Source organism: Stegodyphus dumicola, chromosome 7 (assembly GCF_044657685.1).
Source record: "Stegodyphus dumicola isolate Sdum_Otavi_A_Nest chromosome 7, ASM4465768v1".
NCBI lineage: Eukaryota > Metazoa > Arthropoda > Arachnida > Araneae > Eresidae > Stegodyphus > Stegodyphus dumicola.
The window spans coordinates 155,195,042-155,221,695 of NC_140774.1; the positions used below are offsets into that span (position 1 = coordinate 155,195,042).

The window sequence follows — 26,654 nt, forward strand, 5'->3', positions numbered from 1 at the left end:
CTAATTTTAGTGACAAAAGAGTCGATCTGCATGTCGTAGGCTGGATCCACTGGTCTTGTGATTCCTATATTGCAGTGTCTGGTTATCAGTTTAAATAATTCTTTTAAATATAAGACATTATTTCTTGTAAATATCTGAGATTAAAGTAACTTTTTACTCCCATGTTTTTCATATTCACTGTGTTTTTGTTTCGCATACCATCAGCCCCCTTTAAGTTGTGATGATCAGTTTTACAACACCATTCTTCGTCTCTCCTTACACCCTCTAACGTTTAATCGCTAACATTTAACAATTTAGTATTACCATCATCGGGGAAATCAGAAATGGAAAATCAGAAACTAATATTGCTAGGGATTCTTTAGCAGCTTTAGAAGCTGTGATAGATCATTTTAAGCAGACAGTCATTATAAATAATGAAGGGAAATATGAAGTTAAATTGCAATGGAAAGAGGTTGAGATTCTTCCTGATAATAAAATTATTGCTGAAAATAATTAAATAAACTTACATCAAAATTGATTTCGGATGGCAACTATGATGCTTACAATTCTACTTTCATGGAATGGCTTGAACATAACATTATAGAAAAGGTAGTGTCTGAAGAACTTTCAATTCACTCATATTATTTTCGTCACCGCAGAGTGTAAAAAGGATATTCAACAACAAAACTTAGACCCTTATTTGATGCCTCGAGTAAACAAAAAGGTAGCCCTTCATTAAACGATTGCTTAGAAAAAGGAGCAAATGCCATTGAATTAATAGCTGAAGTGATTCTTAAATTCAGAGAAAAATAAATAGGATTTATTATTGACATAAAGAAGACATTCTTGCAAATTTCCATTTATGAAGAAGACAGAGATTATCTCCATTTTCTCTGGTAGGAAGATGTCAAAAATAAGAAGCAACAAGATTTTAGACATAAAAGTTTGGTTTCCTGTAAGTAACCTGCGGCCCTTTCATTCTTGGAGCTGTTATCCAGTACCATCTTCAGAATGTAAAACAGGAAGCAAAAGAAATCGCTGAAAAATTAAAAAAACCATTTATGTTGATAACTGCATCACTTCAGTCGACTCAGAGGAAGAAATGCATAAATTTGTTAAAGTGTCTACCGAGTTGATGGCCCCAAACAAATTCTGATTGATAGGGTGGGAGTGTACCGAATGTAAGAGGCCAAGAAATTGGGTTCAGCCAACCCCAGTCTTGGGTCTATTTTGGGATCGCTATGAAGATATCTTATTTTGTAATGTCAGTGCAGTAACTAACTCCCCCCCCCCAAAAAAAAACCGATAACTAGAAGAATTTTGCTCTCATTGCCTCAGCAAGTATTCAGTCCCATTGGATTTTCTAGTCTAATGACTCTTTTGCCAAAACTATGGCTCCAGGAAAACTGGATATCAAAACTGAGTTGGGATGTTGAAATACCAAAAGAATTGCAAAGCAGTTTTTAAAGTAGCTTGATGATCTTCATTTAATTAAGGCACAATAACACGCCGAATAAATACTAATTCAGAAGTCAAACAACAAAAATCAGCGTTAATTTTCAAATTTTTACACTGTGAAAATTTTGAAAATTAACTCTGATTTTTGTTGTTTGATTCTGAATTAGAACTTCATTTGTTTAAAATTGTGAAAATACCTGGCTCAGAAAACCTCACAGATTTACCTTTAAGAGGCTGTACTGTGAAGAATTTCATTCCCATTGGTACCATCCTAGCTGAAGAAGGAGGAAGGTCAATGTCCAAAATCTGATACATTGATCAAACAAAAAGTATTTTCAGAAATGGAAAAGAAATCATGGATAATGTTAAATGCCACGATTTGACAAAGGTTGGTTTCTGATATACTTTTCAAGCTGTAGAAAAATAATCAAAGTGGTTACATAGATTCTAAGATTCTTGAATAACTCTCGGAAAACTAAGGAAAACAGAATGAATGATGGTTTAACTACGAAAGAACTTTTAGAATTAGAAAGAAAGATTGTTAATGTAGTTAAAAAAGAATTTTTGCTGAAGAATACTTATCTGGATTGCAAGATATTTCTCATTTCATAGATCTTTCAGGAACAATTCGTGTTAAAACAAAATTGACAGAAAGAAAAAATCGCGAGAGCTTTAAACCGCCCATTTTATTCCCCAGTGAACACAAAAGGGTTGAGCTATACATCCAAGGATGGTAATGATAGATTAGTGCGTTTGAAAACCGCTAATGGAGAATTACTCATATATGTGCAACTTATCTACAGTTTAGAAATTCAAGTTTAAAGTAATTCAAACTAGAAGGAAGAACTGAATGGAGAAGGAACTAGAAGAAGGAATGGAGTCGGAGATTCTTCACGAAGTTCTTAAGGAGAGAAGCACCAGAAATGGTCGGAACACTAAAACGCCTACTAAATTCAAGGAATACGAACTTAGACTTTGTAGTTTTATAACAGAATTTTGATATAATATCATTTATCAGAAGATGGGAGAATGTTGAGTTATTAATGTGATTAAAAGTGCCACCTATTATTTTTTTATATTTTGATTTAAGTTGCCCTTTAATGGCAACACAATTATTATATTTTTACAATGAAAGTTTGTTTTGAAGGTATTTGTTTTGTTGTTCTGTTGTGAAAAGATAAACGGAGTTTAAGAAGAATTAGTTTGAATTTCTTTTGTCTTATCCAACAAGCGTTTCCTGTTTTAACCAGTCGGAGCAAATCATTTATCAGTCTGCCAGATTTTTGCATTACAATTAATCAGCAAAATGTTAATAGATGGTGTAGGAAGTCTGACATAGTAATGTGCGTATTTTTTATAGATAGTAATCAGAAAACTATATTAACTACTTGTTTCTTGTGACATTAGCATAAATATGCTTTCTAGGAATTTTAAATTGTGTTTAGCTTTCCGTATGAAAAATGGAACGTGCCGCGTACGAAGTGTAAGTATTAAATTTTTTAAACATGGAATATATCTAAATACATTTATGTTCTCAAAACTCTAATACACCATTCCTCTATCTTTTTACTTATTGCGGAATTATTGAACTATTGAGAAATTTGTCTTCTTAAACATTCACAATATCGCAAAACCTGTCGAAATTGAAAAATCTTACTGTAATATGTTATCTAATGTAAAATATTACAACCCTGTACTGAGACGAACTTTACCTCTCTGTTTTCTGTACGCTATTTTTTTTTTCCATGTGTGAAAGAAGTTGAAATAAAGGTTCAAGTTTTGACCATCTAACCTGGATATTATTCCTTAGTCAATAATCTTCACTGTTTGTGAGACAATTGCATCTGAAAGACTTCATTGTTTCAAGAGAATAAAAGTATAACATAACCGAAAAACGGCTATCTTTGGATTATGATAACTTGGCGAAAATTTGGCGGCAAACCCTGCTATAGCAACCTACTAGTTTTTTTTTTTGGACGCCATTTTTGTTTTCAGGAAGTAAAGGCTTTTTTTTTTTTTTAACTCAACATTTTTTTCCAACAATCTGCTAGCTGAATTACGCTTATGCTAGAACTTTTATGGAACAAAAGTGCTTAATTATGACGAAGATTAGGTGCAAAATTGGGACAAAGTGCAGAATCACCCACTGCTTGCCGCATTTTTAAGAATTGCACATACATGGTATCATCCATGTACACGTCTACCTATTTTCACTTAAAAAAACATCCCAGAATTGCACAAAAATGGCATTGTGCACACTCTTGACTTTATCCATGTACATTGCTAAAGTCCTAGCTAGTAACCTTTATCGCCTTACCAAAATGTCGCCTAACTACCTGTTACCATATTCCAAAGATTAGCCCCGAAAAACAAATTAAAAATTTTATCTGAATCAAATGAAACATTTGCTAAATATTGAATAAATTTACAAAGGTCAAAAAGGAATGTAGTAAAACATTAACTGAAAATATCTTCGTAAATAAATATTCATTTTTGAATTTATGAAATATAAAAAAGAAAAGGTAAAAATATATTTAAGAAATGCACAAACTTGGCATCCATATACACATCAACCTATTTTCACTTAAAAGTATAACATTAGAGAATTGCACACTCCCCTTACTTTGTCCATCAATCTATTTTAATTTTAATAGTCAAAGGAGTAGCCAACAAAGAATATACAATCTCAATAAACTGAATTTTAAATCAAACAATCAAATAACATAAAAAAGGAAATTCATCTTAGCTCTACACAAAGGAAATATCCACTTACCTTATTTACAAATTTCTGTCTTCAGTCAAACAAAATTCCTTAACAACATCCAAAAAGTTTCTAAAATTATCTGAACTAGAATCTGTATACTGACTTCATCACATAAATTCACAAAGAGTCAAAAATATCCTTTGTAGTGTTGGCATTCTCAGCTTTCGACCATACACATTTCTTTCCTACAAACAGGACACATAATAATGGCTACTAAGAAAACCTTCATTTACACACCAGTCAATTAATGCTCTTTTCCTCTTTCGTTCCAAATCATACAGAAACTTCAAATTACCACATTCAGTTAGTTTACCATCTAAAGCACAAAACAAGCAACGAACTTCCTAACCAACACACATCACAAGCCCTTACAAATCTTTTCCCCTCATTCAAATTCACTGCAACCAATAACCAAGATTGGAACTTAGACTTTATAGTTTTGATATAATATATAGTTTTGATATATATATATAATTTTGATATAATATCATTTATCTATTATGATGTAATTGGTTGCATATTTTAGCCAATTATGTCATAATAGGGTTTCCATATCATTCAACTACTCAGGTTACCATAAATGAAACAAACTTCACGATAATACAAAGGGTGTCCTTAAATCTACTCTAACCAAATTAGTTAAAAAAAGTAACTATAACCAAACATCAAGTGAGGAGATCAGAATTTAGCAGGAATCAAATTTTACTATTTTTCAAAGTATTAACTCCACACAAGTTTTATACATTGTAAACATACCAACTTTCAATACTTTTTCTTTAATGGTGGGTACTAGCCAACTTTCAATACTAGAAGCGTAAATATTTTGTCATTTTGTAAATATTTATCTCACTTTTGACACAAATATCATATTTTGCATTTAATAAGTTTGATAATTTAAATGAAGATATTTTCCTCTCATTATAAATGGAAGTAAGAAATCTCGGATTATACTATTAAGATTTACATTCACAAAGGTCTGACACCTTGGAGATTACTCTTGGTCTAGATCATGGATCAGATCGGATTACGCTCCTACTGATAAAGTCATTAGCAAATTATTTTTTTAATACGTGTATGTGCAATCTCAGGTACCACATTATCTGTTCATTATTAAGGAGAACCTTATAATTCATAAAAACACTTAGAGGTAATACTACTTGATTTAAGATTAACAAAATCTGGTTGTAAAAATGAAGATAATGTTTCCTGTTTTGATGTAAAGTAAGCACCTTTAGATGTCATAAAATCTGTGGATATAAATAAATCTTTAGATGTCATAAAAAAAAGTGGTCACTGCCTTTAGCCACCACAATTGTTAAATTTAATTATACAGTACAAAGTCCGTAATCCGGACACGTCGGAACTTCGGCGATTCCGGATTAGGGGTTTTTCCGGATTATAGATCATCAATTTAAATCTGGTGAGATGGCGTGCAGAAATTATACATTTAAAAATATGAAACCGTAATTTATGAAATAAAGAGCAATTATGATTTACTTTATTATACATTTCTTTCAATGTAAGTTGTTTAAGTTGCTTCGTTTTTTGTGCTAATACTTTCTGTTTAATTCTATAAACAGACATAATTTCTTGTTCAGTTACAAAGTTCCACTGTTCAAGTCCTGTAATTGCTGTATCAAGAATACCGACTAACTTGTCAATTGAAAATTTTTCATTTTCAATAACCTCTCTGTCACATTCTTCGCTATCGGAAACGAAGCATGCGTATCGGAAGTGTGCATTAAACGTGCATGCGAAAAGCGTACAAAAAAAACAGGTTGTGGCTTTGAGGTCTGGATAATGGACATCCGAATTACGGACTTTGTACTGTATTTGATAATATGGGAATTTCAGATGTTGCCAAAGGCTTATACAGTGGCCGATTTAACAAGGACATTCCTTAATTTTTACTTCAGTATAAATGCGTTTGTAATTTTGAATAATTATAATTTTTCAGTTACCAGGAATTACCTTGGAATTGAAATAATTTTTGTTTACTTATTGGATAATCATTGGTTAGCATCTTTTCACTTACCAGTCAGAAATTCAGCCCATCAAAACAAACTACCTATTTCCAGTTATCTAGGAATCAGTGCTTGTGTTTGCAAATTCATGTGAGGCACTAAAGCAATGTTTTACTGAGAGAAATTGCATTCGATTCGATCTTCTGCTGCCTAATTCCATCAGTGTGGAATTTTGTTGCATGGTCCTCTTAATCACATTTGTAATACAGTTCTCAAGGACTTCGCACATCAGCGCATAAAGTTTTCAGCATTTTTCTCTTATTCCCTTGATAAGAAAATGCTGCTGAGCTGTGTGATAATAAGTACCTAGTTTTTTATGATTCAGCAAATGTGGTTAGCCACTTAGAAAGTAATAGAAGTATTTTTGGTACAATCTTAAAAATGTAAAGCAAGGAATTGTACAAGTCTCAAGAACTTTCAAAATGCTGTCCTATGCATTGAGCTCTAGCTGTCATTCATCATTTAAACTAATTCATCAGATAGTCATTGTCACATTATTAAATATTTGGGTTAATCTTCGGATTATGGTAACTTAACAATTTTTTGGCGAAAATTTGGCAACCAACCCTGCTACAGCAACCTGCTAGTTTTTTTTCTTTTTTTTTGGACACCATTTTGTTTTCACAAAGTAAAGGCATGTTTTTTCTTTTTTTTTTTTTTTTTTAACTCAACATTTTTTCCCAACAATCTGCTAGCTGAATTACGCTTATGCTAGAACTTTTATGAAACAAAAGTGCTTAATCATGACGAAGATTAGGTGCGAAATTGTTAGAAAGTGCAGAATCACCCACTGCTTGCCGCGTTTTTAAGAATTGCACATGCACGGTATCCATGTACACGTTGACCTATTTTCACTTAAAAAAATCCAGAATCACGAAAAGTACATTCTTGTCTTTATCCATGTACACTGCTAAAGTCCTAGCTAGTGACCTTTATCGCCTTACCAAAATGTCGCCAAACTATCTGTTACCATATTCCAAAGATTAGCCAATATTTGTATACTTTCTGATTATCTTCACCTTCACCAAAAAATCAGAAATGCATTGCTGACTTTGGAGAGAAACATTCGTGTGGGTATCTTTACACATCTATTTCAATAATACATCTAGTGCCACTTTTTTTTTTTTTTTTTTTTTACTCTTTTCTCTTTCCACACAAGATATACACATTTCTTGGTTTCTTGCACTGATGTTCTCCCCATGTACTTTGTGATATTTTTCATTAAAAAAAAAAAAAAAATTAGAGAGTTGCACAGATGTGGCATTGCACATAACCTCTGCATTAAAATCCTAAAGTGAGAAGGAAAAATGAAATAAATGATGCATTTAAATAAGCCACTTTGCATTTTATGCATGCAAAACATGCTGAAATTTCTTTGGGATCATAATATGCAATCATACTGGCTGCACTTATACCAAAAATTATGGTAAAAGTATATATATGGGTATCCCTTGGCTAAAATTAGCATCACATGGATACTGAGTTTGTGCAATTCTTTGACTTGTTATTTTCAAAAATCACCCTACACAGAGCCAAAATAACAAGACAAAGAATTGCACAAACTTGTTATCCATGTGCACATCGACTTATTTTCACTTAAAAAAACATCAGAGAATTGCACAAACTAGGCATTGCGTACTCCCTTGACTTTGTCCATGTACGCATCGAATTATATTCATTTAAAAAGTCAAAAGAGCAGCCAACAAAAAAATATATAATCTCAATAAACTACATTTTAAATAAAACAGTGAAATAACGTGAAAAAGAAAATTCATCTTTGCCCTGCACAAAGGAAGTATTCACTTACCTTATTTACGAATTAATACGTCTTCAGTCAAACAAAATTCCTTAACAGCATCCAAAAACTTCCTAAAATTATCTTAACTAGAATCTGTATGCCAGCTTCGCCACATAAATTCACAAAATGAGAGTAAAAAATATCCTCCCGTAGCGCTGTTATCTCCCGACCATACCCATTTTCTTCCTACGAACAGGACACTTAATAATGGCTACTAAGTAAACCTTCATTTACACCACCAGTCAAGTAATGTTCTTTTTCCCTTTCTTTCCAAATCATACAGAAACTTCAAATTAATCTTACCACATTCAGCCATTTTACTGTCTAAACCAGAAAACAAGCAATATACTTCCCTACCAACACTCACCACAAGCCCTTACAAATTCACCGCAATCATGAAACCGACTACATCATAATAAGGTTTCTATAACATTCAACTACTCGGGCTACCATAAATAAACTACCACTTGGCGATAAATGAAACAAGAACTTGGCGATAAATGAAACAACACCTTCATGATAATACAAGGGGTACTCTCTCTCTACTCTAAAACCAAAAGTATTTATGAGTTACTGCTTTTTTACATCATCATGGATGTTAATTCTTTTTTACATCATCATGGATTGCCACATAAATATTTTTGGTGACATGTGTATTGCTTCATCAATACATTTTAGCAGCTTTTTGGTGAAGGTGCAGATAATCAAAAACTACAAATATTTTATTAAGACGGAATTGATAATCATCTGATTCTTTTCAAGCATCACTTATAAATTCAAGTATATTTCCATCATTTTTGGTACATCTATGTATGTAAAATAAAATTTAGATCCTTTTTAATTCTCATTGTCATATATTTTTTAAAGCAAATAATTTGTTCAAACGAATAATTTTATAATGATTATTGCTTTTTCAGGATTGTGTCATGACCGTCTCTCATTGTCTCATCATATTATTATTTTTCAGTAAAATATGTTTTGAAATGGTGTATTGGCAACAGCAAATAATTGAGTGCTTCATAAAAAGTATTTTTATTAGTCTTACATATATGCATATAAATTTTGATATAGTTCAGTGTACATGACTCTTTTTCCTCCTTTTTGTATAGACTGATCAGAAGACTATATCAGCCTCACAAAAGAGTGTCGTACGAAAGTTTCCCATTGCTGGTGTTAAGGATATTATTGTTGTCGCTTCTGGTAAAGGTGGAGTTGGAAAATCAACAACTGCAGGTATAAACAAATGCATTTTTATTTATTATATGTAGTAAATATTTATTAAATTTCATAATAGTTTGTTTTTGAAGATATCATGTAAACTTAAATATGGGTACAATGTTAAAATACGTATGAGCATTGCTTTTAAATTATAGGCAGTCATATTATGGTGGGTATTCATTAGTAGTATTTACTAATGTGGTAGTGTGGATAACTGTGGCTTTTCAGTCACTTTTTAATGCTGCTTGTACTCTCCTTTTATATATAATGATAATACAAGTTGAGACAAGGGATTGCTTCTTGTTGAATAGAATTTTGGCCAGCATTGATATCAGCAACTGTTAGCCAAGAATGCTATGAGGAATGAAACTGGAATATCTGGAATCTAGTGTTTCTCTACTATCAGCCACTTTGGAGGATTTGTGGATCTACAGATTTTAGGAGCTTCCACTGTAATAAATGCCATACAACCACAAATGTCTATGCATTGATTAAGATTCAAACCTAAATCTAACAGATTGTCCACTTTTCTAATCACCATACTCTCTCTGGTAAGGTATTTTATGCAAATGTTTTAGGCAAAATAGTATGGGAGCTAGTATTTTAAGATATTTGGAGACACTAGTAATTTTTTTTTCACCCCTTAATTAAAAAAAGGTTCCTTTTTTTCCAATAAAAAATCTGAATAATGAGTTTAAATATTATTTTTTAATCACTGGGAAATTTATTAAATGAGTAGACTTGTTTGTCTATGTTGTTTTTTAAGAAAGTATTACTTTCATTCTCATTTGCAGTTTTTTGTGGAAATTTAAATTAATATTGAGAAATTCTCTAAAAATTTGCAAAAAGCTTGCAGTTAGTGCAAAAAGAGCTGTTTGTTATGATTTTCCAAATAGAGATAGTATTGCTTTAACCACTTTTAGTATCTCACCAAATTTGGTTCAATTTCAGTGAATAGTTTCAAAGAATTAAATATATATATATATCAAAGAAATGTTTGACTTTCTAGAGAATATAATTAGATTACTTGAAAAGAAGAAGGGCAATATTCAAGTTCTACATAATTTCATTTTCCTCGTAATTAACGAATATTTAACTATTTAAACTTTTTAAATGGTTATTCAATGTCCAAGTTTCTTTTTTGTGTTCCAGTATTAAGCATTATATTCTTTAAATTTGATTAATATATTTTTTTTTAATTTCTTTCTTTGTTCTACAAATAATTTAATATTTTGAGATTATTTTTATAATTCCTGCTCTTATTTTGCTCTATATTACAGTAAAAGCTTGACTTCGCGGAGAGCTCAAGAAATGTTGAATGCCAGATACATGAAAATTATGCAAAGTTGAGCATATAAAAATGCAGTTTACAGTAAGAAAGCTGAATAAAGGAAAAAAGAGGTTTCCAGGCTAAATTATTATCTTATTTGTTATCAGCTTGAATTTCAAAAGCCTGCATTTAAAATTATGTAAGATTTTGAACTAAAACTGCATTTAAGATATAAAAACTGGCATATTTTCATAGATCTTTATATATATAAAACTGTTTTATCCAATTATGAAATCCCTAGTTGACCTTTTAAATTATGGTTAAAGATATGCATATGTGGTGATTCTGCCAAACTTTTGCCAGTCATTTCAGCAGAAGTTTAAAAGAACTGATTGCTCTTTATTTAGTTAGATAACCAAAAGATACAGGTTACAACTATAACATATAAAAACTTAAATTGCTTGTCACAATGTATCATTTTGCATTGAAATTGGTTATCTGTTTTCAAATGTTGCATATTAATTTTGTAAATACTTCACTGTTTGCTCTTCTGTTTAGAGCAGGGGCCAAATTTTAATCATTTTTCCAAAATGAGAGAGAAACAGATAAATAGCAGTTAACTTAATCCATCTTCAGAAAAACTAAATTAGCTTATCAAGAATAAATCAGGTTAACATAAAATCAAGAGCAAAGATCTTTTATGATATAACAAGTGAGCCTTCCGATTCTCAAACAAATTGAAAAATACTTTAAACTAAAATGACTAGCCAGTGTACCTGTGTCCTGTATAACATTCAGCCTTTGTTTCAACCCTCCATGATCTGTCTCAAATATTTTTTTTTTTTTTTTTTTTTTTGATGTGTTAATACTGATGTTAACTCTAGTCAAGCGCATGGAGAGAGCTAAACTTTTTGACTGCTCAGTGTCTATGTTAACTCATTGAGTTCACAGAGGGAACTCTAATCTTTTGACTGCTCAATGATCACTCTCAGATTATTTTTTATCACTCTTATTTTTGAAAAAATTTGTTGTGAATATAAACATTGATCAGATGAATGCATCTATATTCATTTAAAATTGAAACATCAGTTTATTTTAAATTTTTGTACATACATATGCATATCTTTAACCATAGTCTTTTATATATATATATATATATATATATATTTGTAATCTCAACTGGTGTCGAGATTACAGCAATTTTTTTAGACATTGAGAATGACAGCAATAACAACAGCAACAGCAACCCATCCAAAAAAAAAAACATTTAAAATAAAATGTATTATTGAATTTCTTTTTAAGAATGTTTCTTTTCACTGTGAATGTGTTTCACAGAAACTGTGGAATTATTATTTTTGAAATACTACCAGCTGCAGCTATACATCCATGCCACACACATTTTTTTTCTTCTTTGCCTCTCTGAATTATATTAACCAAGATGCTGATGTCACTGCTAATGCAGGGAATAATAACTGAAGGAACTATAAATAATTAAAGTAAGCAAAAACACATTCCTCTCATAATTTCTTAAAATTAATATTAAAACAATTCGCAGAAATGCAAAACTGGATTATAAAATTAGATCATAAGATAATAAGGCTTATAACATCCTATGCATTTTACAATTGGAACCTGAAAATCCACAGTTTTAAGTAGTATATAAAAATAACATCTTGCCTGTTTCCCCAATAAAAGTTTTAAAACTTAGGATTCCATTTTAAATTGTTTTACAAATTGTCGCCATCTGCAGCTTCAAAACAAAGAATAATTAAATTACATATTTTGGTATTCTCCAATGTTTTCAGATATTGAATTAGTATTTTTTTTTTTTTTTTTTTGTTTAACACATTTAAACTTTGTGCCAGAAGAGCAAAAAATTAAATGAAAATTTTGAACCCTTTTATAGAACTCAAAGCAGCAACAATTTTTAGAGGCGAAGCTATTCGCAGCAAATCATTTGATACATTCATCAATTTTCATCCCAAATATAAATAGTATAGCAATATATATACATATATATATATAAAAGCAACACTTTGTAAATGTGAATGTCAATCAGCTGACTACATCCATAGCACACACATTCGTCTTTTCTGATATGCTAATGTATTGTGACATCAAGCTTATTCATTACTTACACTAAATCATGCTGTTTAATGACAGTTTTTTTTTTTTTTTTTTTTTTTTGTTTGTTTTGTTTTTTGTTTGAATTATACTTCTGTATGTGCTTTGTGCTGGCTTTACAAGTTTCATTAACTAAATTTTTCATTTAAAGAATAAAAGTATCTGAAATTGCAAAATATTCTGGTTACTTAATTAAATTATGTAAGATTAAAAAGTGAAATTATTTGAATAATCTTTCTTTTAAACTTCTGCTGGAATGATTGGTACAAATTTGGCAGAATCACTGTTAATTAAGATGGTTAGTTGAATGGCAGGTAGTCAGACTTTTACTGTATTATAGAATATGAGGAAAAAATTAATATTTTTATCATATTATTGCATATTTGAAGAAAAATGCTATTTATTGTATGATCATGATCAGTTTCATATAGTAAAATACTTTTTTTTATTCTATTTTAGTAAATTTGGCATTGGGAATAAGTGCAAATAAAAAGGTAATAAACAGTTTAAATGAATGTAATTTTTACTTTTGTTACAGTAATTAATTATTTATAATTACCGATGTTTTAATTTAAATGTATTTAAAACTGCTGTGTTCTAGGATAAGCTTGTTGGGTTATTAGATGCTGATGTCTACGGCCCATCTATCCCACGTATGATGAATCTAAAAGGACAACCAGAATGTACTGAAAGTATGTTCATATAGCTAACAACCATACGCATGCATAATATTTTTTTTAAAACAACATTCCTCTTGCCTTTACAAAATTTCTTTCCCAGTCTGAGTTAAGCACAAATATCTTCATGCTATTTGTTCAATTTTTTTTTTTTTTTTTTTCCCAATGTGATGAATTTAAAATACATGTTTTTATGGATAAGCAAATTCTAGCATTATTGATAATGGGTTTTTGTGAAACATCATCTTTTATTTGCAGTAAACACAAGAAATGTATATCAAAGCTAGTTTTTATGATGCAGTTTGTTGTAAAGACTAACATTTTATCTCTGTTATTAATTCATTATATACATTTATTTTGGCTTTCAAGAAATGCAGAAAAAATTTGTATTTGTTTGCAGAAAAATTTGTATATTTGGAATTTACCAGTAAATTACTAAATAAGCAGTTCAATGGTGATGGAAACTGCTGCTGAAGCTAAAAAAATCATTACTTTCTATAAAAGTCAGTAAGGAAAACAGGGTTCATAGCGATCCTTATAAGTGCTTATAAGTCCTTACATTTGAAAACAAAATATAAAGGCCCTTATAGGTGCTTACTTTTTCTTTAAAGCCCTTATTTTTTTTTTTAGTGCTTATTTTTTGCTTTTAGTACTTTTTTTTTAATGAACGTGCTATTTTTCCCCGTACCAAAGCCGAAACTAAATAAACAACTTTTCTTCCTAATATGGAATGTCAGATGGTGAATCATACTCTCGGAAAAATTTTTCCCCTTTCTCTGCATTAACATAACCTTTGGTGTGCACGAAGAGTACAGACAGGTGCCCGTCGTTCTGTTGGTCAAAGAATTGCGAAAGTAATCGAATAGTCAAATTAATTTCATTATTTTGGCTAATACATTATACAGTACGAAGATTGGGAGGTTCTCCCCTTTCTCTGCAAAATCTCGAATATTGAAACTGTTACAGTTCGCTGCAAAACAAGCAACGGACCTCTTTTTTTTTTTTTTTTTTTTTTGTCACTTTCCAATCTGGGGATTGAATAGGACTAAAAGTTCTGCGGTCTACCAACCCAAACGAAGAATGATTCTATTCCGTAAATTTAACGCCTTGTGTTGAAAATTAGAATGAAACACACCCCAGTTATTTACTTCTTTATTCTCCCAATACCGGCATCTGTTGATTCCGATTGCGTAATACCACATAGGGAAGAATTACGGCGCACGTATTGCGCAATAACGTTTGCGATATTTTGCAGAGATAATTAATTTTGATGTTCTGTCTGAGATTCGTTTATGAACACTTAAAAGAGTTTTACTGTGCTTGCTAAGCAGAATATTTTTCAGTTCCATTGGTTTATTTTTATATGATGCACATATTGAAATGTCAAAAGCACTTATTTAGTGGAAAAATGTAAAGAGCGGCTACGGTCCCCCCCCCCCCCCCCGATCCTCTTTTTCAAGTTACGCTCGACTGTCCGAATATTTTCTCCAATATCCAAGTGTGCGGTTAGTTAAGCTTTTACTGTTAAAGGATGACTGCATGAAGCAAATTTATGTCTTCTGATTTCAAAAATGTTCCTCTTTTTTACTTAAATTACTTTGCCTGCAATATCTGTTAAGGGAAAACCGATATACAGTCAAAAGTCGTTAATCCGGACTCGTCGGAACTTCGGCGATTCCGGATTATAGATCATCAGTTTAAATCTGGTAAGATGGCAGGCAGAAATTACAAAATTAAAAATATGAAACCGTAATTTATGAAATAAAGAATTATGATCTAAAGGGTATCAAAATTTACAAAAAGGAAAAGCTTAATATTTATTTGTTTACTTTATTAAACATTTCTTTCAATGTAAGTTGTTTAAGTTGCTTCGTTTCATGTGATAATACTTTCTCTTTAATTCTATTAAACAGACATAATTTCTTGTTTAGTTACAAAGTTCCGCTGTTCAAGTCCTATAATTGCTGTGTCGAGAATACCGACTAATTTGTCAATCGAAATTTTTTTGTTTTCAATAACCTCTGTCACTTTCTTCACTATCGGAAGCGAATTATAATGACGAGGAACTTGTTTTAAATCATATCAAAGACGGAGTACATCGAGATGAAATACTACATTTGGTAAGGAGTTATAAGCCAAATAAAATAAAAACACCTGCCCTGAAGATAAGGATAGTGTTGACAGATCAACTTCCAATTCATTGCGTGCAGCAGCGTTCCCCCCGCCGAGCAGCGTGAAATTGATAAACAGATTTCGGATTTTGAAACATACTTTCGCTTTAGATCCTTTACATATTAACAAATATATATCGGAAATTCTATTTGATATAATCGAAAGTTTAAGCTTACTTTTATAAAATTCCTCTAACAGTCTGCAAAAAATAATAATCCGTATCCAATTCGAAGATTTAGGAACAACGCAATCTGCAACATTAACTGAATTAGATAATTTTAGCTTAGCTTACACCGTCTGTTATACATTAAACGCGCATGCGTAAACGTTTTATGAGCATGCGCCCAAGCACGTAACGTACGCAAGCACGCACGTTACGCACGCATGTAAACGCCTATGCGCATGCGTCATTGAGACGCATTGTAGCTTTGAGGTCCGGATTATAGATCATTCCGGATTATGTGTGCCCGAATTAACGACTTTTGACTGTACAATGAAAATTTAGAAAATGTTCAGAATTTAGATTTAAATTATTTAAATATCAATATGAGTAGAAAAATAAATTTTATTTATTATTAGGTTCCAAGCAAATACATTAAATATGCCTTATTATTATTTATTTTCTCTATTTTGAACTGAAATTTCATCCTTGAATCTTGTAATATAGTTTAGTTCTGCATAGTTTTTTTTTTTTTTTTTTTTTTCCCTCTCATTGTAAACTAGTTATGTAAATTGAACTGTTATTTAAAATTTAAAAAAAAAAAAGTAATTTTTTTTCCATGGTTGAGGTAATGCTTATTCTCTCTTAATAAATACTGCATTTCTCATATTTTAAATTACAAGTCTAATTTTTAAGGTTATGCAGTTGTATATAATGTAATTAGACAGGTGCTTATTTTTTTTTTTTTTTTTTTTTCTTAAAATGTGCTTGAAAAGTGCTTATAGGTGTTTATTTTTTTAACTAAAATGTGGCTATGAACCCTGGAAAAGTAAAATGACATTCTAAAAGATATTGTATCTTATTCTATAAATGAAAAATATGATACATCAAAGGATATTAAAATTTCCATTGAAATCCAGAATGATTATATTGTATAAAATCAGTTTAATAAAAAAGAGTTAAATTCTCCTTTATCACTAAAAATCCTCTATAAAAATATAAGTAAATAAAAATGGGAGATGAATTTTGGCTCTTGTTCTGTAATTTTTTCAATTTCTTTATGTATTCTAGTCTGAAATCTAGGAATATTGAGGGTACAAATACTGAAAATGTATGTAGGAAATAATTTAACATCTGAAGACTTACTAAATTTCTAAATCCCCCCCAACCGAACTAAGAACTACACATTCTTTGTCTGCTGACATTTTCCCAATTATATTTAATCTTGCTTCCAAATTTTCTCAGGCAGATAGTTCTGCATTTTTAAGTTTCTATGCATATATTGTAGAGATTTTAAATTTTTGTAACATTCAAAGGATATCAAGTTTGGACTTTTTTCACAAAATATTGTTAGATAGGTTGCCAAATCTTGCAAATTTTGAGAGGCAATATAATTGTTAGTATTAGAGTTGCTGATAACTTATAAATAACATGAATAAAATTTCTTAAATGTTATGAAACATAAAACATACTACCAATGTATATGAATGTACAGCATGCGCAAATGTATGATATATTTCTGCTTTATATTTCAATATCAAATATATTAAAATACAAAGTGGAAACTTCCTGCAGATGATTACATTAGATCTGCAAAGAAAATTTATGAAGGAGAGAGCACCAAATCTAGAATCGTTAATTTTTGAGGTCGCCAATTATTTTTAAAGCAGCTACCGTATTTTCTTATATCTTATGTATATATATTTATATAATTTTCCATATCTAATACTAGTATCCTATTGTTACTTCTGTGCAGTTAGTATTGAAATAATGCACAAATGTTCTATATAAGTTAAAATACTAATTACAGTACTTCTGCAGATCCGTGCTATAATTCCTGCCAGTACTAGAAGATTTTTTATAAATGTTATATGATTTATATGTGAAATTTATATATTTATTATTTTTTTTTAAGATAAGCTCATGATACCATTGGTAAACTATGGGATAAAATGGTAAGTAATTTTTTATTTATATAATTATAATTTACTATTATATACTATTATGTTTATATAACTATAATTTACTATTATATACTATTATGTTTATATAACTATAATTGTTTATATACTATTATGTTTATATAACTGTAGTTGTTTATATAACTATAATTGTTTATATATTATTTATTTATATATAACAGTATATGTATAATACACACCACGCATACACTTTCTGAATGGCCACAAAATTAGAGTCCTTAATTTTTTTTTTTTTTTTTTTTTTACCATGGATCAGTTCACCAATGATGTGACAGCCAGGAATTTCTTATGTGAGGTGCACTCATCTTGAGAAGACATAGTTGTCACTGGTGTAGTGTGAAAATGGGTAAAATGAATGATTTGAGTAATTCTGACCAGGATATCATCATGAGTGCAAGAAAACTCAATCTACCATCTCCTAATATTAATAAGCTTTTCTTTGCAACAGGCAACTCGAATGTTTAGATAATGGCATTTGAGCAAAAAGATGTCAAGCAAGTTTCAGGCAACAGTTTTGGTCAGAAACTGCTGCTAAATGAAAGAGGTGAAAGATGGCTGCACAAACCATCTGTTGCAACAGAAAGTTAGCAATACAACTCAGTATAACTCATATGTATCACAAAGCATGTCTGAATTTACAATATGATGTATTTTGCAATTGAAGGGTTTTAACAACTGGATCCTCTCAAGGATGTCTATGCTGTCACTGATAAACAGGAAATCATGGTTGTTATAAGCTGAGGTGCATTGATGCTATACCCATGATAAATGGAAAAAGTTTCCATTTTTAACTTTATAACTTTGATCTATAAAGATCAAACTTAAACTATTAACTTTGATCTGAAGAATCTAATTTTTTGCTCTATCATACAGTGACAGAATCAGAAAATGTAAACAGAAACAAAGTCATGGATATCTCTTCTGCTTAATAATAACTCTTTAAGCTGGTGGCTGTGGAATTATTGTCAGGGAAATACTTCCCTGAAGAACAGTAGGTCTTTTGATATATCTTAGAAACAGCTGTCAGCACCACAGTTTATCTTGCTGTCATTACCGATTATGTACACTCATTTATAACTGTGATGTCCGTCAACATAGTCACTTTCAACAGGGCAGTGTACCTTATTACTTTGAAAAATTGATCTCAAGTTCATTTAGAGAGCATGATTTTGTGCTGAAATTGTATTCATGGTCGGCTCAGTCCACCAACATCAATCATATTCAGAATTTGTGAGATGAAATAGTATGTTCAAATCAAAGCTTGGAAATGCCACCACCCAATCTGTAAAAATTCAGAGCCATTGTCAACATGGAGTAATATTCTTCAGAAATGAAAGTAGCTCATTATTTAGTGCATGCCCCGAAAAATATCAACTAAGATCCATACTAAATGTGGACTATTGTGTTATTAAATATTATCTGTTTGTTTTGGCTTTGACTACTTAGTGCTTATGTGTGTGTGTGTGTATATATATATATATATATATATTGTAACGGTTTTTGTATTTATTTAGCTATGTTTTGTAGAATTTGTAATTAAAATTGTTTTATATTCACGTGCAATGCAGCACGAGACTTATTTGAAGAGAAAGCTACGCAGGAAAATTTAAAATAGGAGCATGCACATTAGACATTTTTATTAAATAGATATCTTGTAATTGTACACTTGCTATTCAGAAAAATTGAGAAAATATGAGAGTATTCTCATGCACAATTAAGAAGATAATAAAAGGGGGATCAAAACATCTCAGTTCAGTTTGTTTACTTATTGCTGTGGTTTATTGTAGCGAATTCGTGGTGAGATTGGATTAGCTTTCTCAGTATTTTGAATTGAGTTCTGTTGAACATTTTAGTAGTTTAAAATATAACTACTGGGAGATATTGCGATATTGTACAAATATCTCTGAAGAAATTTCAGCATTTTGTTTTTATTTGTTGCGATAAGAATAAATTTTATTCATTCAGACTTGTGCATTCAATTTACTACGAACCCGTATGCTTGCAACAATATATATTGATAAGCCAATTTTCACAAGAGTATGTATTATTTAATGCTTTTTAATGAGGTGATTAAACTAATGACAGTGGATATATAATAGATCTAAGTTATTATGCATTGCAGTCAGTTTAATTAGATAATTTGGCTGACTTGTGTCACTAAGTTTGGGAAGAAATAAAAATATAACAGGTAAGTTCAGAAGTGGATGTAGAAACTTCCAAAAAATGCAGAGTATTGCTTTTAAATAATCTGAGGTACAGAGTTTGTCCAGAAAGTAGTAGGACTGAATGTTTTTTTAAAAATTTATTCATAATTTTTAAACATCAACTTAATAGTTTTCATTCCAGCTACTCTGCCAATCACTGAAGGCTCCTTGGAATGCAGAAACTGGAATATGTTCAGCTTTCTCGTTATGACCTCTTGAATGGCTTAGACTGAGCCATGATGCCATCCTTTCATGACCCTTTTCAGTTGGGGGAAGAGGAAGAAGTCTGAAGGAGCGACATCTGGACTGTAGGGTGGCTGGGGAAGCTGTGATGCCATGTTTGGTCAAGACGTTCTTGATAGAAAAGGTGGTGTGGCTTGGCACATTGTCATGATGGAGCCTCTATGATCCAGCGATTGCTGGACAGATGCAGACGACTCTTTTTCAGAGTGTCGAGTACAGGTACAGCTCATATGTCACTTCTTCAAACTTCTTCCTCTTTTCTTGATTGAAAAGGGTCATGAAAGGATGGCACCACAGCTCAGTCCAGGCCATTCAAGAGGGCGTAGCGAGGGAACGAAAGCATTACAGTTTCTGTGCTCTAGGGAGTATTCAATGATTGGCAGAGTCGCTGGTAATGTGTTGATGCAGAAGGGGCATATTTTGAAAACTTTTAAGTCAATAGTTCAAAATTATGAATGAATTTTTTTTTTTTTTTTTTTTTTTTTTTAATTTAGTTCTAATGCTTTCTGGACGAACCCTGTATTTTTCAAATAATTCTTTATTCTGTTCAGATAATCATGCAGATGGTATGCAAGTTTTTATATATGTAAGCAGGATCATGAAATAAATGAAAGCACTAATGAAATAATTTTAATTAGCTAATCTATTTTACTTTTTTTTAATGTCAGGTCCACCAGTGGCAGAGCAGTAAAGTTGCTGAACACAGGTAGATTGGTCTAAGGTTCGAATCCTGCGAGCAGGCTGGCTTCACGAGCATTTTCTCCAATGTGTATATGAGCCAGTGTCCCTTAGAAAGACTTCCAAGAAGGGATGTTTTTGTGGAGGACTTTCCAAGGGAAACTGATTCATATGCACATTTCACATGGGAAAGGCCACGAAAATGCCTCATGCAACCAGCCCGTTCACCTGAAACTGAACCCAGGTCAGAACTATTAGTGTTCAGCCATTTTACTGCTTGGCCAATGGTGAATTCGAAGTTTAAAAAGGCAGCAGCCATTGAATATTTTGAATGGAAATAGAAAAGTGTGAGTTAACAAGACTATTTTCTATTAAATAATCATTATTTCTTATATTTCAAACTAAGATTAAACTGTCATAAATTTTAGCACATTAAAATTAGAATATTCTGCATTTACTACATAACTAATTGAATAAAAATAAAGAACTGCTAACTAATTTACAAATGAAAAAGATTTTAAATTAGAATTTACTCACAGATTTAAGATCTTAGATTATTTATTAGTTTGTAGTTGACTACATTAATCTAATACAGAACATTTTTATTATTAATTATGAAACTAGAAAGGAACTATAACTTCAAAGCTGTTTCCTGTACTGCTTATGTAAATAAGTATATGATAAACTTAAAGCATCTAAATTAATTAGTAAATTGGAATAAAAGCAAGGCAATTCTTCTATAATACAATTGCAGTTTTTATATAAGAGTTATTAACATAATACCAAAACTAATAGAATTAACTAGGAAATTCATAGTAGAACAATCTCAAAATAAAAATTCGAAAGGGAAAATATACAAAATTATACAAATAAAAAATTAATCTCCTTTTATTGAAACTCCAGTTCAGAACTCATCAGGCGAAAATGAATTAAAGCTTCATAAAAGTCGATTAATATGTTTTGAAACTATGTTTCATTCTCCTGATGCATTTGAGATCAAAAACCGTTAAAAGATTTCATCCAATTTTTATTAAAGACTTGATTCCTATAAAAATGAAACCTCGAATCTCAAATGTACCAGAATTTTCCCTACACATTTTTGAAATACTTGAAGGAAAAAAAACATAAACTTACATAGTGCCAAAATGACTGTTAAAAAACCATAGAACTTAACATTATGTACATTAAAATTAAAAAAAAAAAAAAAAAAACTCTAAAACCAATGTATGAAACATACATGGTGCCAGAAGGACAGCTAAAAACAATAGAATGTTACATTATGTATATTAAAATTCAACAAAAATTTTTTTTAAAAATTGGTCTAAAACCAATATATGCTTATACGAAATTCAAAATTAAGTATAAATAAAGAGCAAAACTAATAAGCATTTAAACAAACCAAAAATTGGGAGGTCCCCAATTATGTTGAAACAAATTTTTTAGTCTCAAGAAAGTGAAAAACTGTACTTGGAGATTTTATAAATAAAAAGGTTAAAACTGAGCTTTGAACAGCTAAAAACCTATTTGAAACAATAATTGAAAAGCGTAAATTTGCTGAAATCTTACTGCATTCTAAAGATAACCAAATGGTGTTCTTGCTAAAGAAAGTAGAATTCAAACTGCTGTGGGGAAGCCGAAATTTCGTAGTTCTTGGAAAAAGTATGCGACAAGTTTAATCTGTCTAATGGTGGAACAAAGTATTTTAATAAATATATGATGATATGTAGATTAAAACTGATTTAAACAACCACCTATGGCTGTGGATAATTTTGGTCTCTGGAAGTAGTTATCTTAGAAGTTGATGATGGCATTTATAAATTTGGGTAATGGATTCATCATATTTCGAGCTTCAGAACCTCCTTAAAAAGTGTTTAAGTGTTGTATGGCAATTTATTAAAATTGTTATAGTAATAAAACTATGAATTAATAACAAAGATGCTTAGTGAATTCTGTTGTAAAATAAGTAAATAATGAATTACTTTACACCCAGTTTTCTAAAATATTCCCAGGTGAATAATTCTTAAAAATACAGAAAAGAAATCTTTTATGTAAAATAGGAAAACATAGTTAAAATTTTAAGTTCTAAATTTTATTTGGCAGTTTCAAAAACGTGCACTACCTTTGGAACAGAATGGCAGAAATATCTTCAATAACTTTTATTTATAGTTCTAAACTTGAAGCTTTTATTTTCTGATTTGCAAAAATTTTCACCTCCTAAAATCTTTCTTCCTTTAAAAAATATGCATAAATGCATTTGCACTGTCAACTTTGAAAGCAACTCAGTTAGTTGCATATTATCAAAAACAAAAATTAACTGTTTCTGACACCATTTCACTATTGATTTATTTTATAACACTAACTGCTCAGATAAAAAGTACAAAGTATAAATTTACAGAACTTTAATAAATTATTTTTAAAACGTTGGTTTATAATCCGAACAAAGCATATATGATAAATTACATTATCCTGGTTGGATAGACCTTGGGCGCTTCACCATATTCAGTTAAACGCTCAAGCAAACAGGATCAATTGATTGTATTTAATCCAAAGGAAGAAAGAAAAATATTCAAAAAATTAATAATTGACTACTTTGTTCCATAAAAGTAATTTTAGTACTACCTTAAGAACCAAAAGTTTTAATTCCTTTATTTATGTAGTACTTAAATTTACTTTAGTTTGCAAAATTAGATATTTTGATGGTTGTCACACTGTATATTTAACTGTCTTAACTGGATTAGAGATTCATCGGCTTAGAAAATATTATATAATTATCGATAGGGGTATGTTTGTTTATGTTCTCAGGAGTACTAAGGTTCACTGCTGCTGCAAAATTTTAAAAGCTCAGTTATTTGCTTCTTTATCAGTCAAATAGTTTCTGTTTAGTCTTGGTGTTATGCACTTAATAACTGAAAAATTTAATGCTCGTAGTTGTTATCTAGGTTGAAAAAAAGTGTTTGATAAGAATCTGTATTTTCTAAAAATTTATAGCTTAGTTCTTGCTTTATTTTATTTCGTACTTATACATTTTAGTATGTCCATGGGTTTTCTAGTGGATGAAAAATCACCAATTGTTTGGAGAGGACTTATGGTGATGTCTGCAATTGAAAGACTGTTTCGAAAGGTATCTATTTACTTTAAATAAACAATTTAGTTTTGTTCCTCTTTGAAGGAGTTATCTCCTTAACTATAATTAATACAGTCAAAAGTCTTTAATCCAGACTTGTTGGGACTTCGGCGATTCCGGATTCTCGGTTTTTCCGGATTATAGATCATCAGTTTAAATCTGGTAAAATGGCATGCAGAAATTATAAAATTAAAAATATGAAACCATAATTTATGAAATGAAGAGTTATGATGTAAAGGGTATCAAAATTTACAAAAAAAAGCTTAATATTTATTTGTTTACTTTATTAAACATTTCTTTTAACTCACACATGCATAAAGCATACATTACGCATAATCGAAATTAAAAAATTGCAACCAGAAAACTATTTGATGTGTATTCGTGATATTTATAATGATGAGGAACTTGATTTAAATCATATTGAAGATGGAGTACATCGAGATGAAATACTACATTTAGTAAGGAATTATAAGCCGAATCTACCCTGAAGATAAGGATAGTGCTGACAGATCAACTTCCAGTTCATTGCGCATCGCAACGTCCCCCACCCCCCCCCGCACAGCAGCGTGAAATTGATAAACAGATTTCGGAATGGTTAGAGAAACAAAGGATATATGCCTTTATCCATTTTTTGCAGCAATTCCACTTTTTGTTTGATGGACATCGAAACATGCTTTCGCTTTCTAGATCCTTTGGCAGCTCCAGTATCGGAAATTCTTTTTGACATAATCGAAAGTTCAAGCTTACTTTTATAAAATTGCTCTCAGTCTACAAAAAATAATAAGTCGGATCCAATTAGAAGATTAAGGAACAACACAATTTGCAACATTAACTGAAATAGATAATTAGATAATTTTAGCGTAGCTTATACCGTCCGTTAAACATTAAACGCGCATGCGTAAACGTATTATGCGCATGTGTAAAGGTAAACGCAAATGCATTTACGCATGCGCAGAAAGTTTGTAGCTTTGAGGTTTGGATTATAGGATTATGGACGTCCGTATTAAAGACTTTTGACTTTATATAAAAGAAAAAAAATAGAAAAAATAAAATTCTATAAAAAACTTTTTCCTTATTTTAGTTCTGAAAGAAGTTTTGCTTGTGCAGGTTGCATGGGGTCCTCTGGATTATTTGATAGTAGATATGCCACCTGGTACTGGAGACACTCAACTGTCGATCTCACAAACAATACCTGTATCAGGTAGTTTCATATTTTGCTTACATTTTTTCATTTTTTAGAATAGTTATTAAAATTAAATCCCTAAGATCCTATATTTACTTAAAATAATAATGTACTTCTGTATAAAGTATATACTTATTGAAAGTGCATTAAAACAATTTCTTTTCTTTTCTTTTTTTTTAATATTAGAGAATACAGTTGAAACCCTGCTTTCGCCGTATTCAATTTAATGGGGAGGGGGAGGGTTAATTTTTACACTATTTCAAAAATAGTGTACAAATTAACAAACACTGATTAGTCTGAATGATCACACATGAAATGATGTCTGATGTATCGCACAAAAAGACTCATTAGTATTGTCTCATATCCCAAAAGAAGTTACGGATAAATTCATTTAAAAAAAGTTAATTACAATTATTATTACATGCAGTAAACTAGAGCCAGAGCACTAAGGCTCGAAGCCTCCCATACAAGGTTTGATAGAACTGAGACTCCAGGGCCTATCCAAGAGGGCACCACCCCTCCAGGCTGCTGTGAAGGGAATATATCCCTAGATAAAATTCTTCAGAGAAGAGACCGACGGCAACCATCACTAAGAAATCCACAGGGCTGATCTCAACTCCGACTACTCAAAACAAAGTTACAATTCCCACGTGAGAGGTCACCGCTCCCTCCCACAGTACTATTACTCAGACACCAGAACAGCCAGACTTCGTCCATCCCTCCACACCGACCGAGAGGAGCCAACCACCTCAGACGGCCGTTGAAATCTGACCATGTCAAGGTCCGAGACAAGACAGTACCAGTATGGTCCCTGCCAAGCCAGAACCAACCACCGAATAAACGATTTTCCTAATCTATGTGAAGACTGATTATTTGTTCTGCAGGCCGCTGTCAGACACAAGTTTAGCCAGTGATCTGGAAAACCCCGGGGTCTCTTCCCATAAATGGTCGGTTCCAGTAATTCCACGCAGTCGGACCACAGGGTTAGTTGCCCAGCACCCTTAGCCTATGCTAGCCAGCCTATCTCTAGCCTTTGCCAGTATAGTTACAAGGGGCTGCCACGAAGAGGACGATGCCGAACTGTGGGAGACAAGGCGAACCCCATCCCTCGGCACTCGCACCCTTAGAACAAACACCGGGTCTCCTTCCGCCAGTGGTCAGTTCCGGATATTTGTCCTCAGGTACGGGCACCGCCCGCCTATTATTACATGCAATTACTTAACTTCTTTTTTCTCTGTTTTTCTGTTTCACCTTATGTTAACAGTTTTATACACACATTCACATACACCCACATGCACACACAAAAAGCATAAATGTCATGATTTAAATCTGTTACATATTTCCATCTAAAATGCACATTTAACAATTATGAATAAGTCTTGAACAGAATGTTGTTTGATAGCTCAGTCAAAGAACTGATTCAAGCTCTTTGTCTCGATGGATCTGACTCAGTGTGTGAAATAGTAGATCTCCTAAGATATGTTGATGCCCACCAGTGGCTAAGTAGTAAAGTCACTGAACACTGATAGTTTAATCTGGATGTAATTCCAGGCAGTTTGGCTTACTGCATTGGGTGCTTTGATGGCTTGCCCCGTG

At 31.3% G+C, this 26,654-nt stretch overlaps 1 protein-coding gene across 1 annotated transcript in view; it reads left to right on the plus strand.

The window, feature by feature from the left end:
* Positions 1 to 2,186: 2,186 nt before the first annotated feature.
* Positions 2,187 to 26,654, plus strand: part of Nubpl (NUBP iron-sulfur cluster assembly factor, mitochondrial) — a 37,974-nt gene continuing 13,506 nt past the window's right edge. The window contains exons 1-7 of the mRNA XM_085820947.1: positions 2,187 to 2,920; positions 9,133 to 9,256; positions 13,095 to 13,129; positions 13,237 to 13,327; positions 17,560 to 17,599; positions 23,782 to 23,872; positions 24,983 to 25,076. Coding sequence (XP_085677073.1) covers positions 2,852 to 2,920; positions 9,133 to 9,256; positions 13,095 to 13,129; positions 13,237 to 13,327; positions 17,560 to 17,599; positions 23,782 to 23,872; positions 24,983 to 25,076 — 544 coding nt within the window. The 5' untranslated portion in view covers positions 2,187 to 2,851. The remainder of the gene's footprint in view (positions 2,921 to 9,132; positions 9,257 to 13,094; positions 13,130 to 13,236; positions 13,328 to 17,559; positions 17,600 to 23,781; positions 23,873 to 24,982; positions 25,077 to 26,654) is intronic.